Consider the following 17,896-nt stretch of genomic DNA (forward strand, 5'->3'; position numbering starts at 1 on the left):
AAGCCCCTTACTTGGACTACAGAGTGCAAAAATATATAATGGGGCCTAACCTACAAAGGACCAACCAGCAAGTCACTCAAAATTGCATGATTTGTGCTAAAAATAACCCAAAGACTGCTGTCAGGCCTCCCCAGATGGGAACTCAACACAGAGGAACCTGCCCCACTGAGGACTGGCAAATGGACTGGACTCAAATGCCTCAAGCCACAGAAAATTTCAGACACCTGCTAGTATTTGTGGACACTTTTTTCAGGATGGGTGGAGGCATATCCCACCAGGACAGAAAAAGCCTCTGAAGTGGTTAAAGTCCACCTTAAGGAAATTATCCCCCGATTTGGACTGCCTAACTCCCTTCAAAGTGATAATGGGCCTGCTTTTGTCTCTACCATAACCTAACAAGTATCTAAAGCACTGCGAATTAATTGGAAGCTACATTCATCCGGAGACCACAATCAACAGGAAAAACTGAGAAAATGAATTATATATTAAAAAGGAGCATTGCTGGGCTTTCCTGGTGGCGCAGTGGTTGAGAGTCTGCCTGCTAATGCAGGGGAAACGGGTTCGAGCCCTGGTCTGGGAACATCCCACATGCCGCGGAGCGGCTAGGCCTGTGAGCCACAATTACTGAGCCTGCGCGCCTGGAGCCTGTGCTCCACAACAAGAGAGGCCGCGACAGTGAGAGGCCCGCGCACTGCGATGAGGAGTGGCCCCCGCTTGCCGCAACTGGAGAAAGCCCTCGCACAGAAACGAAGACCCAACACAGCCAAAAATAAATAAATAAATAAATAAATAAAAAAAAAAAAGGAGCATTGCTAAAATATGTCAAGAGACTAATTTACCTTGGGATAAGGCCTTGTCAGTTGCCCTGCCAAGGATCAGAGTGGATCCCAGAAGCAGCTCAAATTAAGCCCCACTGAGATATTGTATGGTAGGCCATTCCAGGTGTCTGCCGGGGAGGGAGAATCTATAAATGCTCTGAGAGATCTAGCAGTTGCCAATTATGTTAAAACTCCGGGCACTATACTAACCTCTGTGCATGAGTTTGCTTCCAGTAGGTCTGCCTATCCAGCTGAGGTAGCCTTACATCCTTTCCTGCCTGGAGTCCTCCTTAAAATCTAGAGAGAACAAGGGCCTGAGCACCATCTGACTACAAGGTGGACAGGACCACATGTGGTATTACTTACCACGCACTCATCTGTCGAGTTAGCTGGAGTAAAGCCATGGATTCATCACACTTGGGTTAAAGTAGCCCCACTGTCATCAGAAAATTACCCAACTCCTGAGAGGCCTAGAGAGCAATGGGTTTGTGAACCCTTAGAAGACTTAAGGTTGCTCTTCAAAAAGGATAAGTATTGAGATTAAAATTTCATTGTAGAAGAGATTTCATCAGGTTCAAATAGTTGTAGATAAAGAAAGAGAACTGTATTGCTTACTAAAAATTTTAATGAATATTCCTGACCCAAAACTGATCAATTCCATTTCACAATTACCCCCTCATCACCCCTGTTCAGTGGGAAGTAGCCAGAAAGATCATTGCTCGTTCTTCCCACAAGATTGTATAAAAGCAGCCTGAATTGGGACTAGGAGAAGATGGGTTTTTTGAGATGCTAGTCTGCCATCTTCTCCATCTGCTAGCTTTCCAATTAAAGTCGTTCTTCCTTGTCTCAACAACTCATCTCCCGACTTACTGGCCTGTCATGCAGTGAGCAGAGTGAGCTTGGGCTCGGTAACAGTTCCTCCCACATCACTTTTCCCTACATTTCATGATTCACTCACGAGAGTAGGCACTTCAGCGAAACCTTTCCCATGGGATCATCTCAAGCTGCATAGAATTTAATGTAAATATCACAGACAGAGAGGAGGGTGATTGGAGCAGAGCTTTCTCAGAACTCACAGGACATATAAGGTCAATGCCTCTGTTTTCCTTTTGTTTTTAATTAAAGGCATGCTCCTCTTGAGAGAACAAAGCCTATCCAGTGGCAGCCAGTCTGGGACAGCAGGAGAAAGCCGGCCAGATGCTGGTGAAATGTAGAAATGTGATTGCGGCTTTCTCAGGATGCAATCCAGGAGGTTAAAGGGAGAAGCACACGCTCTGGGACCAAGGTTCACTTTCCGGCTAGGTTTCGACCTGCTGCATGGGTCTGAGATTTGGGGAGATGCCAAAGGTGCTCCCCGTGCTCTTTTCGATGTCCTCTGCCGTCAGGCCGTCCCAGAGCTTGATCAGGGTCAGTCCTCTCACGTCAAACACGGCCTTCTCGGTGATGATTTCACCTTCTCGGTCAAAGCGGTCCACACACCAATTCCCAGTCAACGGTCTGGTGCATTACTCCAAGATTTTGGGTTCATTGGCCTTGGTGCAGTGCTCCATGGTGACCACCACTCTGGTCTTGGTACTGGACACCAGATCCATCGCACCCCCCATTCCTTTCACCTTCTTGCCGGGTATCATCCAGTTAGCCAGGTCACCGTATTTGGAAACCTGCATGGCTCCCAGCAAGGTTAGGTCAATGTGTCTGCCTCGAATCATGGCAAATGATTCATCGCTGGAGAAAAAACAGCCCCCAGGAAGAAGGGTGACTGTTTGCTTGCCCACATTGTTGAGATCTGCATCCGCCTCCTCTTCCAGTGGAAACGGACCCAAGCCCAAGATTCCATTTTCACTGTGAAGATGAACGGTTATACTGGGGCTGATGTAGTTGGTGGCCAGAAGAGGGATTCCTATGCCCAAATTGGCATACAGGCCGTCCTCAAATTCAAGAGCTGCCCCCTTGATGATCCGGGTCCTTATACTATCTGCAGACTTGCATATTTCATCATCCTCTTTCCAGATCATTATGTGCTCATTTCTTTTCTCATATTTTTCTCCCTGTATTCCTCGATCTATGTAAATGTTAGGAACATGGATGTCCTCTGGGGCAAAGGACCCCAGGTCCACAATTTCTTCAATCTCCACCACTGAGGGTCTCGCAGCTTTGCACATGGGCACGTTGAAGTTCCTGGCACTGGCCCTGAAGATGGCGTTTCCTGCCCGGTCGGCCTTCCACCCTTTCACCAAAGCAACATAGGCCGTGACGGCGTGCTCCAGAAGGTAGTGCTCTTCGTGGAACTCCCTCACCTCCCTGGGCTGACTCAGGATGGCGATGTGGCCGTCCTCTAAGTACTTGCTGGGTGCGCCTCCTTCCTGGGCCAGGGTCCCGTAGACCGTGGGGGTGTGGAAGGCGGGCACGCCGGCGCCCCCTGCGCAGATGCGCTCGGCCAGGGTGCCCTGGGGCGTGATCTCCAGCTCCAGCTCGCCCGCCAGGTACTGGTGCTCGCAGAGCGAGTTCTCCCCCAGGTACGAGCAGACGATGCGGGTGATCTGCTTGGTCCCCAGGGAAAGGCCGAGCCCGAAGTTCCCTCCCCCACGTTGCTGCTGACCACGGTCAAGTCCTTCACGCGGGTCTTGAGCAGCGCCCCTATCAGGTTCTCCGGGATCGCGCAGAGGCCGAAACCCCGGACCATGATCCTCCCGGCGTCCGGGATGTCTCTCACGGCCTCTACGGGGTCCGCCTAGGACTTGGCACGTGCGCGGGCGCTGCTGGCGAAGCCGCACACACCGCCCGTCGCCAGCGCGGGCACCGAGCGGCCGGCGGGGACCCGGCGCCCGAGCGCAGACTCCAGGAGCCGCAGGGCTGCCATCGTCCGCTCCGCTCCGGCTGGGGCTCCGGCTCCGGGCCCAGCGGGGACAGGCGGCGGCCGTGCGCGCCCCGCCTGCGCGTCACAGGGCAGGGGGCCCCCGGCGGTGACGCGCCCACCCGGCTGGCTCCCCGCCGCCCTGCTCCGTCTCCGCGCTCCGAGGGCGCGAGGCGCCGAGCTTCCCGGGCCGCGAAGGCGGGAGGCGGGACTGGTCCGGACAGTCAGGCGGGACTGGAGGGACCCGGGGACTGGCGCACGGAGGCCCCGAGGCGACGTCCCTCCGGGGAAGCACGCCATGTCCTTCCTCTCCATCGTCACCCTTCCTCCCAGGCGCGCAACTCCCGTCCCCCCGTCCCCAGATCCACCTCCACGTCAGCGGTTCCCACACGCGTGTCCCCAGCACGTACTGTCCTGAAACCACATTTCCATGGATGTCTACCACGGCCTCAACAACATCCCTGCCGAAGGACATCTCTTTACTTCCCACCTCAAACCTGCTCCTCGTCTATTTTTCCCCAACTCGGGCAAAAACCAAACCAAACCTATTAAAAAGACCCGCTGGCTCAGCCCCCATCACCCGCGTTCCCTGCACGCACGCTCCTCCATTTCCGCTGCTGGACAAGCGCTCCACCCCCCCATCCCAGCTCCCACCTCGACCCGGCGAGGCTCCCGGGGGCCTCTCTGACTTCACTCTTGTCCCCCGCAGTCTACTCTCCCCACTGAAGTCAGGGGATCTTTATTTTGTACATAAGATAAACAAACTTTTTATTTTACCGCAGTTGAGATTTATAGAAAATACGCTAAGATAGTACAGAGAGTTCTCATATACCCAGACCCAGTTTCCCCTGGCAAGTGTAACATCTAAATGATTATGGTACGTTTGTCACAACTAATGAACCAATATTGGTATCTTATTATTTACTAAACATCACGATCTACCCAGATTTCATTAGTTTTCTCCAGCGTCTTTTTTCCAGGATCCCACCCAGGGTCCCACATTGGCATATAGTCATCACAACTCCTTAGGCACCTCTGGGCTGTTACAGTTTCTCAGACCTCCCGTGTTTTTTGATGACCTTGACAGTTTTGAGAAGTACTTGTCAGGTATTCTGTAGAATGTCCTTCAGTTTCAGGTTGTCTGATGTTTTTCTCATGGTGAGACTGGGGTTCTGGGTTTTGGGGACGAAGACCATGGAGGTGAAGTGCTGTTCCCATCCCGTCAGATCAAGGGTGTCTGGGAGCTACATGACGTGCTCATGGGAGACTGAGCACCAGCTGAGGGGTGCCGCTCAGGTTGCCCCTGCAAAGGTACTGCCCCAGCCCATGGCATACTTTGGGAAGCAAGTCTCTAAGCGTAGCCCACACTGAAGGAGGGGGAGATGCTACACCCCCTTGAGGGGGAGTGTCTCAGAGGGTTGTTTGATAAAAAGCTGAATCAGATCCTGTCCTCCTCCACTGCTGTTAAATAAAATAACATTTATTTCATAGTTAATATTTTGCCCACTTCTCTCAACCTCCTCACAGTCGCTGCCTAGTCCCCTGTGCTCCAGCCATGGTGGCCCCTTGCTGCACCTCAGACACACCAACCCTGCGCCCACCAGGAGGCTCTCCCCCAAACACCTGCTAAAGGAATGAAGGTGTGAATCCTCATTCTACATGAGGAAACCGAGGCTTAGAACGGTAAGTAACCTGCCAAGGTCACCGAGTTAGAAGGCTGCAGAGCCGAGATTCACACCCAGGCCTCTGCCTCAGAGCCTGAGGGTGTGAGCGCTTCCCCTCGCCGAGCCCAGGACGGAAACTCCTGGTGCAGAGGGCAGCTCCGTAGAGTAGAAAGAATCTCCCATTTCTTGGGGAGGGAAAACATGGACTCACTCTGAGCAACACAACTGTTTGTCCTGCAGAAGGAGAGGAGGGACTCTCGGCTGGTAGGGGGTCGCCTGCTGTCCCACACTGCGGGAACCTCACTCTCTACCCACTGAGCCCCGCGGAGGGGTGGAGGTATCCCCCAGCGGCACAGGTGGGAAAGGCCAGGCCTCCAGGGCCACGTGAGGGGCTCCAGCTGTGCCTGCCGCCAGCAGCTTCCTCGGAGGAGCCCCCAGGGGAAGGTTTGCTGCTGACCTGAGTCTTACCATCATCTGTTTCCACATAGAGGCGGAGTCCCAGGTCCTTGTTACGGTTTAAGAGCCATCGGTCACTGGCTGCTGTCACGTCCAACACCAGCCAGCCCTCGTCCCCAGATCGGAGCGTCTGAAGATCCAAAAAGAACAAGTCAGACTCCCTGTGGACACGAAAGAACAATTAACCAAGGGCCGGCACAGCTGCCTTTGTTTCCAGTGCCCTCCTGGGGGACCATTAGTGGGGCATCTACCCCGCCTGGCTCTGACCTGAGTGCCTTACATGCCTTTTCTCACTGCGTCTACCGTACAAAGGTGTTACTGTGCCCGTGTACAGGTGCGGAATCTGAGGCTCAGGAGCTCAGTGACCTGTCCATGGTCCCACAGCTAGGACAGTAGGATGGGGACTTGAATCCAGGACTGATGCTGGGCCTCTCCCCACGGTGACACGAGGCCTCCGGCCAACCATCTTTCTTCTCTGAGGGTGGGCTGCCCAGGAAGGTCCCCTTCTGTCCTCTGGGAAATGTCCCCCCCGGCACCCAGGGCTGGGCCGGACACTCCGACAGAGGCTTGAGCGGGCCTGTGGGGCGCAGGGCAGGCACCTGTTGGACTGCTCCAGGACCACCTCGAACATGCTGATGTGGAGGGTCCGGTTGAGTGGGTGGGTACTGGGCAGCTTGTAAATCCGAAACTCCGCGGCCGTGACGGCCTCCCCCGCCGGGATCTGGGTCAGGTCAAAGCGGAACTCCTTCCACTGGGGCTCCTGGTGGCCCAGGGTGCAGTCCCGCTCCACTGCAAGACAAAGTGGGACTGGCGGTCACTTGTGGTTCCAGCTCGGGTTCCGGGGTGGGCAGGGCCGGGTGGGATCTGGGGGCCTGGGCAGTCTGGGTGGGACCGCTCCCTCCTCGAGAACAGGCTTGTCCCAGCTCTGCCTCCTGCGTGCCGAGAGGGCTCCGGGAGCTGTGTCGTGAGGCGCCTGGCACGGCACCTGGCACACGGCGGTGCCACAAGGGCAGTGTCCATGTCTGGTCCAAGCCCCAAACCCAGCCTGCCCTGCTCAGCACCCTGCTGGCTCTGGGACCCCCAGATGGGGCACAGGACAGGTCCCTCCTCTGGGGAGATGGACATCAGACCCAAGGCAGAAAAGGGCCACAGTGGCAGCAGGGACATAGCTGAGTGCACTTGAGCAGGACGGGGCTCCTGGAGTCAGCCAGTATGTGGACGGGAGTTGAGGGGAGAGAGGGCTTTGGAGCTGGGCCTTGAGGGGTGAGAGTGAATTTGCCACGATGTCAAGGGGGAAGGACAGTGCAGAGGCAGGGTCCAGCCTGAGCAAAGGCCTAAAGCCGAGGAACGACAGCACCAGCAGGGAATACGACAGCCATAAAACCCAGCAAAGGGTGAAGGGATGGCAGGACCCTTTTTGGAACAAGGGGAAGCAGGAAGGGGGGCCAGAGAGAGACATGGAAAGAACCAGGAAGAGGCGAGGTAGGATGACAGCTCCTGGAGATGCTGGGTCAAGTGCTGGGGAAGCTGCAGGGTCCCATGGCATGATCTGAGCAGGCTTCCCGGAGGAGGTGACACCTGAACTGGCCTTGAAGGATGGGAGTGAGTCTTGGTAGGTGGATAAGGTGGGGGAGAAGACATTCTAGGCAGAGGTCCTGCACAGGTGCGGGGTGCTGGGGCCGCCCACCATCCAGCAATGTGCGGCTCAGGGCATAAGTCTGGCTGTGGCCTGACTGCGGAGAGCTGGAATTCTGGCCTCGGAGCGTGGGCTGTGCTCTGGCCAGTGGTGGGGTCCAGGGTTTTGGGCAGCAAGGGAGTGTGGTTTAAGGGTAGAGTGGAAGCTATGTGTGGAGGCGAGGGTAAAGCCAAGGCTGGAGGGGACCCGAGGCAGGCTGGTGGCAAAGCTGCTCTAACATTCTGGGCAAGAGACCGCAGGAGCAGAATAAACCCCATATTTCCCCAGCTGCCCGGAAATGCCCAGGACAGTATATTTAGGACGTCTCACTTTTGCCTCCTGTCACTTTCAAACACTAAAAATCTGTATTTCCGCAAAGCAGGGGCGGAAGCCTCCGAGAGCCTTCCCCCAAAACCAACACTGAGATTTTAATTACATGTCTGTGAGTCTTTTTAAAAATTCTCTGACTACTGGACTCAGCAACCACAAGTCACCAGGCTGGTGGTGGAGGCGGATGGGGGAGCACTTCCTGTCCTCATGGTGGGGACCTGGTCCGGTCATTGATGGGCAAACAGCTGTGCTGGGCGGGGCCAGTGGACACATGTTTGGGCAGGAGATGGGCTTTTCATCCCCAGACCGGGGAGGAGGGAAAATAGAATCTCCATCATCTGACAGGGTGCTGGACCTGCAGCAAATGCCCACCCACAAGCCACGCTGTTTCAGGGGCAGCATGACACAGGACGGATCTGGGTCCTCCCACAGAGGCAGGATGTGGAGGGCAGGGTTCTGGACCTTTGCCCAGTGATGCTCGCCATGAATATCACCACAAGAGTCCCATCCTCCCTACACACTCACACACAGAGCTTTAGGGACAATTTCCGTGGATTCGGTAACTGCAGAGACCACCTCGGTTACGTGACTGTGTAAGCATCCCTGATCTGCAGGATGAAATAGGTCCAGGCTGTTAGCTGTCACAGGAGGTGGCCCTGATAGTGAGTAGGGATCGTTTAGTCATGCTCTGCTCCCAACCCCTCTCACAGCATCCTTAAATGTATCTGCCCCCAAGGTACAGGGGGGCGCTGACAGGTGGGTCACTGGGAACCTCTGTCTGAAGGCCTGACACTGACTCATGTTGGATCCAGGACTGAGGGAACAACCACAAACCTGCCAGCTCCTGCGGGCACCAAGCTCTGTGGCCTCCATCTCTTGCTGACCTGGGGGCCCGCTTGTGCTGGGTCAAGAGAGCCCTCTTCTCCTGGACTGACCTCAGCTCCAAGCTTCTGTCCTGTGGGTTTGTGAAATCGATACCTGCCCCCACCAACCCCCCACCCCTGCCCAATAGTTCCAGCACAGGAAACTGCCTGCCCCAGTGTTCCAGGCAAGCATGAGAGGTGGGACATTTTTAGGAAAATGATTTCATCGGAAATTGATAAAACTTCTGGGATGCGTCATTAAACTGGACATTACTGTAACTGGCCAAAGGAGAGCACACCCCCTTTCTTTGCTGGAACCACATGAATGTACAGCTTTCAGTAGTTGCTTCTGTGGATTAGGGGAAGATGTTTCTCAAAAGCTGGTGTTAAGAAACAGCATTTGTTGGGACCTGGATGTCCCCTATGGTAGTTCCTGGGCTGGCTGCCCCTGCTTTAGCCACTAAAACAGCATTAAGGAGCGTAGATGCTCTGACCTGCAGCTGGGGCTTCTGGTCCCAGCCCTGACCCTGTCAGCAATCAGGTACTTTCCCTGGGTGGCCTCAGTCTGCTCATCTGGGAAGTGGGGATCCTAGGATCCTTTCCACATAAGGCTGTGAAAGGGCTTTAAAAAGGACAGGGAGGGAGGAACCAAGATAGTGGAGTAGAAGGACATGCTCTCACTCCCTTTCGCGAGAACACCAGAATCACAACTAGCTGCTGGACAATCATCAACAGGAAGACACTGGAACTCACCAAAAAAGATACCCCACATCCAAAGACAAAGGAGAAGCCACAGTGAGACGGTAGGAGGGGCGTAATCAGAGTAAAATCAAATCCCATAACTGGTGGGTGGGTGACTCACAGACTGGCGAACACTTATACCACAGAAGTCCACCCACTGGAGTGAAGGTTCTGAGCCCCACGTCAGGCTTCCCAACCTGGGGGTCCGTCAAGGGGAGGAGGAATTCCAAGAGAATCACACTTTGAAGCCTAGTGGGATTTGATTGCAGGACTTCAACAGGACTGGGGGAAACAGAGACTCCACTCTTGGAGGGCACACACATAGTAGTGTGCACATCGGGACCCATGGGAAGGAGCAGTAACCCCAGGGGAGACTGAACCAGACCTACCTGCTAGTGTTGGAGGGCCTCCTGCAGAGGCAGGGGGTGGCTGTGGCTCACCGTGGGGACAAGGACACTGGCAGCAGAAGTTCTGGGAAGTACTCCTTGGCGTGGGCCCTCCCAGACTCTGTCATTAGCCCCACCAAAGAGCCCAGGTAGGCTCCAGTGTTGGGTTGCCTCAGGCCAAACAATCAACAGGGAGGGAACCCAGCCCCACCCATCAACAGTCAAGTGGATTAAAGTTTTACTGAGCTCTGACCACCACAGCAACAGTCAGCTCTACCCACCACCAGAGCCTCCCATCAAGCCTCTTAGATAGCCTCAACCACCAGAGGGCAGACAGCAGAAGCAAGAGAAACTATAATCCTGCAGCCTGTGGAACAAAAACCACATTCACAGAAAGATAGACAAGATGAAAAGGCAGAGGGCTATATACCAGATGAAGGAACAAGATAAAACCCAAGAAAGACAACTAAATGAAGTGGAGATAGGCAACCTTCCAGAAAAAGAATTCAGAATAATGATAGTGAAGATGATCCAGGACCTCAGAATAAGAATGGAGGCAAAGATCGAGAAGATGCAAGAAATGTTGAACAAAGACCTAGAAGAATTAAAGAACAAACAAACAGAGATGAACAATACAATAACTGAAATGAAAACTACACTAGAAGGAATCAATAGCAGAATAACTGAGGCAGAAGAACGGATAAGTGACCTGGAAGACAGAATGGTGGAATTCACTGCTGCTGAACAGAATAAAGAAAAAAGAAGGAAAAAAAATGAAGACAGCCTAAGAGACCTCTGGGACAACATTGAACGCAACAACATTTGCATTATAGGGGTCCCAGAAGGAGAAGAGAGAGAGAAAGGACCAGAGAAAATATTTGAAGAGATTATAGTTGAAAACTTCCCTAACATGGGAAAGGAAATAGCCACCCAAGTCCAGGAAGCACAGAGAGTCCCATACAGGATAAACCCAAGGAGAAACACGCCGAGACACATAGTAATCAAATTGGCAAAAATTAAAGACCAAGAAAAATTATTGAAAGCAACCAGGGAAAAACGACAAATAACACACAAGGGAACTCCCATAAGGTTAACAGCTGATTTCTCAGCAGAAACTCTACAAGTCAGAAGGGAGTGGCATGATATACTTAAAGTGATGAAAGGGAAGAACCTACAACCAAGATTACTCTACCTGGCAAGGATCTCACTTAGATTTGATGGAGAAATCAAAAGCTTTACAGACAAGCAAAAGCTAAGAGAATTCAGCACCACCAAACCAGCTCTACAACAAATGTTAAAGGAACTTGTCTAAGTGGGAAACACAAGAGAAGAAAAGGACCTACAAAAACAAACCCAAAACAATTAAGAAAATGGTCATAGGAATATACATATCGATAATTACCTTAAACGTGAATGGATTAAATGCTCCAACCAAAAGACACAGGCTTGCTGAATGGATGCAAAAACAAGGTCCATATATATGCTGTCTACAAGAGACCCACTTCAGACCTAGGGACACATACAGACTGAAAGCGAGGGGATGGAAAAAGATATTCCATGCAAATGGAAATCAAAAGAAAGCTGGAGTAGCTATACTCATATCAGATAAAATAGACTTTAAAATAAAGAATGTTACAAAAGACAAGGAAGGACACTACATAATGATCAAGGGATCAATCCAAGAAGAAGATATAACAATTATAAATATATATGCACCCAACATAGGAGCACCTCAATACATAAGGCAACTGCTAACAGCTATAAAAGAGGAAATCGACAGTAACACGGTAATAGTGGGGGACTTTAATACCTTGCTTACACCAATGGACAGATCATCCAAAATGAAAATAAATAATTGATATTTATAGGACATTCCATCCAAAAACAGCAGATTACACTTTCTTCTCAAGTACGCACGGAACATTCTCCAGAATAGATCACATCTTGGGTCACAAATCAAGCCTCAGTAAATTTAAGAAAATTGAAATCATATCAAGCGTCTTTTCTGACCACAGCGCTATGAGATTAGAAATCAATTACAGGGAAAAAAACGTAAAAAACACAAACACATGGAGGCTAAACAATACGTTACTAAATAACCAAGAGATCACTGAAGAAATCAAAGAGGAAATCAAAAACTACCTAGAGACAAATGACAATGAAAACATGATGATCCAAAACTTATGGGAGGCAGCAAAAGCAGTTCTAAGAGGGAAGTTTATAGCTACACAAGCTTACCTAAAGAAACAAGAAAAATCTCAAGTAAACAATCTAACCTTACACCTAAAGGAACTAGAGAAAGAAGAACAAACAAAACCCAAAGTTAGCAGAAGGAAAGAAATCATAAAGATCAGAGTAGAGAGAAATGAAATAGAAACAAAGAAAACAATAGCAAAGATCAATAAAACTAAAAGTTGGTTCTTTGAGAAGATAAACAAAATTGAGAAGCCATTAGCCAGACTCATCAAGAAAAAGAGGGAGAGGACTCAAATCAATAAAATTAGAAATGAAAAAGGAGAAGTTACAACAGACACCACAGAAATACAAAGCATCCTAAGAGACTACTACAAGCAACTCTATGCCAATAAAATGGACAACCTGAAGGAAATGGACAAATTCTTAGCAAGGTATAACCTTCCAAGACTGAACCAGGAAGAAACAGAAAGTATGAACAGACCAATCACAAGTAATGAAATTGAAACTTTGATTAAAAATCTTCCAACAAACAAAAGTCCAGGACCAGATGGCTTCACAGGTGAATTCTATCAAACATTTAGAGAAGAGCTAACACCCATCCTTCTCAAACTCTTCCAAAAAATTGCAGAAGAAGGAACATTCCCAAACTCATTCTATGAGGCCACCATCACCCTGATACCAAAACCAGACAAAGACACTACAAAAAAAGAAAATTACAGACCAATATCTCTGATGAATATAGATGCAAAAATCCTCAACAAAATACTAGCAAACAGAATCCAACAACACATTAAAAGGATCATACACCACGATCAAGTGGGATTTATCCCACGGATGCAAGGATTCTTCAATATACGCAAATCAATCAATGTGATACACCATATTAACAAATTGAAGAATAAAAACCATATGATCATCTCAATAGATGCAGAAAAAGCTTTTGACAAAATTCAACACCCATTTATGATAAAAATTCTCCAGAAACTGGGCATAGAGGGAACCTACCTCAACATAATAAAGGCCATATACGACAAACCCACAGCAAACATCATTCTCAATGGTGAAAAACGGAAAGCATTTCCTCTAAGATCAGGAACGAGACAAGGATGTCCACTCTCACCACTATTATTCAACATAGTTTTAGAAGTCCTAGCCACGGCAATCAAAGAAAAAGAAATAAAAGGAATACAAATTGGAAAAGAAGAAGTAAAACTGTCACTGTTTGCAGATGACATGATACTATACATAGAGAATCCTAAAGATGCCACCAGAAAACTACTAGAGCTAATCAATGAATTTGGTAAAGTTGCAGGATACAAAATGAATGCACAGAAATCTCTTGCATTCCTATACACTAATGATGAAAAATCTGAAAGAGAAATTAAGGAAACACTCCCATTTACCATTGCAACAAAAAGAATAAAATACCCAGGAATAAACCTACCTAGGGAGACAAAAGACCTGTATGCAGAAAACTATAAGACACTGATGAAAGAAATTAAAGATGATACCAACAGATGGAGAGATATACCATGTTCTTGGATTGGAAGAATCAATATTGTGAAAATGACTATACTACCCAAAGCAATCTACAGATTCAATGCAATCCCTATCAAATTACCAATGGCATTTTTTACAGAGCTAGAACAAATCATCTTAAAATTTGTATGGAGACACAAAAGACCCCGAATAGCCAAAGCAGTCTTGAGGGAAAAAAACGGAGCTGGAGGAATCAGACTCCCTGACTTCAGACTATACTACAAAGCTACAATAATCAGGACAATATGGTACTGGCACAAAAACAGAAACATAGATCAATGGAACAAGATAGAAAGCCCAGAGATAAACCCACACACCTATGGTCAACTAATCTATGACAAAGGAGGCAAAGATATACAATGGAGAAAAGACAGTCTCTTCAATAAGTGATGCTGGGAAAACTGGACAGCTACATGTAAAAGAATGAAATTAGAACACTCCCTAACACCATACACAAAAATAAACTCAAAATGGATTCGCGACCTAAATGTAAGACCGGACACTATCAAACTCTTAGAGGAAAACATAGGAAGAACACTCTTTGACATAAATCACAGCAAGATCTTTTTTGATCCACCTCCTAGAGTAATGGAAATAAAAACAAAAATAAACAAATAGGACCTAAAGAAACTTCAAAGCTTTTGCACAGCAAAGGAAACCATAAACAAGACGAAAAGACAACCCTCAGAATGGGAGAAAATATTTGCAAATGAATCAACGGACAAAGGATTAATCTCCAAAATATATAAACAGCTCATTCAGCTCAATATTAAAGAAACAAACAACCCAATCCAAAAATGGGCAGAAGACCTAAATAGACATTTCTCCAAAGAAGACATACAGATGGCCAAGAAGCACATGAAAAGCTGCTCAACATCACTAATTATTAGAGAAATGCAAATCAAAACTACAATGAGGTATCACCTCACACCAGTTAGAATGGGCATCATCAGAAAATCTACAAACAACAAATGCTGGAGAGGGTGTGGAGAAAAGGGAACCCTCTTGCACTATTGGTGGGAATGTAAATTGATACAGCCACTATGGAGAACAATATGGAGGTTCCTTAAAAAACTAAAAATAGAATTACCATATGATCCAGCAATCCCACTACTGGGCATATACCCAGAGAAAACCGTAATTCAAAAAGACACATGGGGGCTTCCCTGGTGGCACAGTCGTTGAGAATCTGCCTGCCAATTCAGGGGAAACGGGTTCGAGCCCTGGTCTGGGAAGATCCCACATGCCGCAGAGCAACTAGGCCCGTGAGCCACAGCTACTGAGCCTGCGCGACTGGAGCCTGTGCTCCGCAACAAGAGATGCCATGATAGTGAGAGGCCTGCGCACTGCAATGAAGAGTGGTCCCCGCTTGCCGCAACTAGAGAAAGCCCTCGCACAGAAACGAAGACCCAACACAGCCAAAACTAAATAAATAAATTAATTAAATTAAAAAAAAAAAAGACACATGCACCCCAATGTTCATTGCAGCACTATTTACAATAGCCAGGTCATGGAAGCAACCTAAATGCCCATCCACAGACAAATGGATAAAGAAGTTGTGGTACATATATACAGTGGAATATTACTCAGCCATAAAAAGGAACGAAATTGAGTCATTTGTTGAGACGTGGATGGATCTAGAGACTGTCATACAGAGTGAAGTAAGTCAGAAAGAGAAAAACAAATATCGTATATTAACGCATGTATGTGGAACCTAGAAAAATGGTACAGATGAACCGGTTTGCAGGGCAGAAGTTGAGACACAGATGTAGAGAACAAACGTATGGACACCAAGGGGGGAAAACCGCGGTGGGGTGGGGATGGTGGTGTGCTTAATTGGGCGATTGGGATTGACATGTATACACTGATGTGTATAAAATTGATGACTAATTAAAAAAAAAAAAAGAGTATGAGGCCAGAGCAGCATTACTAATGCAGTCAACGAAGCACCGAGAGAACACAATGCCCGTCTGGGATCATTTCCATTCTTTAAAATTTATCCCAGGTGTCTGCCATTTTCCACCTACAAATTCAAAATAAAAGAATACAAAGCTGAAAAAAAAAAAAAAAAGACAGGGATCATGGGATAGGAGGGATGGTCATTCCTTAGGAGGTGGGAGGGGTGTTGACCTCTAATTTCCTAATTTAATTGACATATCAAAGTAATAACATCCTGCCAGCACCATCGGGAGTTTCATGTGTGAGACTCAAAAGCCATGGAAGAGAAAAGAGAGACATTCAGTTTTCTTCCTCTAAATAAAAGTGTGAAATGAAAGATTATATAAAATAAAAATATATCAGTGCATCTGAAAGGCATTTGGACGGCTTCAAAGTGCCTGCTTTCCACCTGCCTGGCCTTTGTGAAGACACTTGATCCTCTGGGCCTCGGAATCCACATCTGCAAAATGTTTGATACAGAGATGAAATTGAAATGAAAGTGTAAAAAGCCCTGTCTGCAACTGCGGCCGCACTTGGTGTGGTCCAGCAAATGCTTCTAACCTATTATTCAGGAGCATTTCCTTTTCGGTGCACATTCATGCCCAGCCTCCACCTTCCCCTATAACCAAGGTCTGGAATCTCCCAAAGATGCCCAGGCCTGGAGAGGCAGCCCTTCAGCAATGCCAGTGGCGCCGTCCACTGTGTTCCAGCTCGGGCACAAAGCAAAAACTGACCCCTTCTTTATGAAAGTGCTGAAGATTCCAAAACATCAGAGCTCAAAGGACAGATCACTGCATACAGTCTCCTCCCACTTTTATGCACACGTGGAGACAGATCCCAGGAGTCCTGGCTCCCGTCTGGGCTCCTTTTCACTGCAGTGGCCCTCCACCGTCCAAGGCTACAAAACAGCATAAGCCCTCCACCTTGGAGTTGGCCTGTCCCTGCTTCCTGCCCCGCTGCTACTGTGGGATGCTCTGTAGAGGGAATTTAGGGGAAAGGCCAAGGTCTGCACAATGTGATTGATTTCTTGGGTTTTCCTGGTAAAATTGGCTGCGGGTTGTGGAATTGGGAAGTTCATTCCCGGGTCCCCTGGCAGATTAAGACAGGCTGGGGGGTGCAGGGAAAGGGGGTGCTCCTTGCCTGGCCTATGTTCTGGATCCTGGCCATCTGAGATAAGTCCTGCCAGGAATTCCCTCTCCGTGGTCGTCCTGGGGGGACTGCTGATGTTTGAAGCAAGAGGATAGTAAATTATTCCCCCCCTCTGCAGAATCTGGGGTAGGAATTCCTAATCTGGCGGGGGTGGGGGGTGTCCTATAAGTTCACCTTTGGGCACATGGGAGAAGACTCCTGACTCTGCTGCCTTCTCATGCTCTGGAGGTCTTCTAGAACACTCACTTTTCCCTTCATCTTTCCCTGGCACATCTAGGAATACTAATTAATTTGTGTACGCAACACATTTGAAAGCAGTGCTTATTGAACGCAAGTCAGTATTTAGGCACTGGGGAAACTGTGGCCTTGTGCCTGTGAAGTTTATGTGCAGGGGGGATGTCAGGTAGGAAAGAGTGAACAAACCAAGTCATTGTATGCGATGAGCCCTGTGAAGGACACCAAGAGAGAGGTGGGATTGCGGATAATGCAGGGAGGGCGTGTGGGGTTATTTTATGTTTCTAACTTTATTCTGTAGTAATTTTAGATTATTTAGATTCAGAGAAAAATTGTTGCAAGAATTGTTGCAAGAGACTTCCCATATACTCTTTACCCAGCTTGCGCTAATGATAACCATCTTACATAACCAAAGCACAGCATAATGACCAAAACAAGGAAATTGATATTGGTACAATATTATTAAGTACACTACAGACTTTTCTAGAATTTTGCCGGTTTTCCAACTTATGTCCTTTTTCTGTTCCAGGATTCAATCCTGGATCCCACATCACATTTCATTGTTAGGTCTCCCTGATGTGCTCTGACCTGTAGCAAGTGCTAAGCCATTCCTTGTCTTTCATGCCCTTTCTTATGAAGAGCACTGGTCAGGTATTTTGTAGGCTGTCCCTCAATTTGGGTTTAGCTGATGTTTTCTCATTATTAAATTGAAGTTAAGGATTTTGGAGAAATCCACCTTAGAATCTGTGTCCTCTTCTAAGCACATCAAATTGGATGATATAATGTCAATATGTACTATTACTAGTGATGTTAACTAATTCTTTGGTTAAGGTGGTATCTGCCAGGTATCTTCACTGTAATGTCATTATTTTTCTTTTGGAAATAATAAATATCTTTAGGGAGAGATTTTGAGATTTGCACGTATATTTCTCCTCAAACTTTTGCCCACTAATTTTAGCAATTATTACTGTAATATCTGCAATAGTGATTTTCTGTTTCCTTCTTTCCCTCTACTTTTATTAAATGGAATTCTTTTGAAAGGAAGACTTGCCC

The 17,896-nt window shown here is 48.3% G+C and overlaps 1 protein-coding gene and 1 pseudogene across 3 annotated transcripts in view; both read right to left on the reverse strand.

The window, feature by feature from the left end:
- The window catches only part of LOC309651888 (bone morphogenetic protein 8B-like), a gene marked incomplete at its 5' end in the record, with an annotated part of 45,617 nt that overhangs the window by 14,639 nt on the left and 13,082 nt on the right, over window positions 1-17,896 (reverse strand). For both annotated transcript variants that reach the window (XM_082445041.1, XM_082445042.1), the window contains 2 exons: window positions 5,805-5,953; window positions 6,392-6,581. In XM_082445041.1, the coding sequence (XP_082301167.1) occupies window positions 5,805-5,953; window positions 6,392-6,581 (339 nt within the window). The remainder of the gene's footprint in view (window positions 1-5,804; window positions 5,954-6,391; window positions 6,582-17,896) is intronic.
- Window positions 796-3,678, reverse strand: LOC309639375 (succinyl-CoA:3-ketoacid coenzyme A transferase 2, mitochondrial pseudogene; annotated as a pseudogene). Its single transcript has one exon. The product of its transcript is annotated as a succinyl-CoA:3-ketoacid coenzyme A transferase 2, mitochondrial pseudogene (transcript).

Source organism: Balaenoptera physalus (genome assembly GCF_965194825.1).
Source record: "Balaenoptera physalus genome assembly, chromosome: 1".
NCBI classification, from domain to species: domain Eukaryota; kingdom Metazoa; phylum Chordata; class Mammalia; order Artiodactyla; family Balaenopteridae; genus Balaenoptera; species Balaenoptera physalus.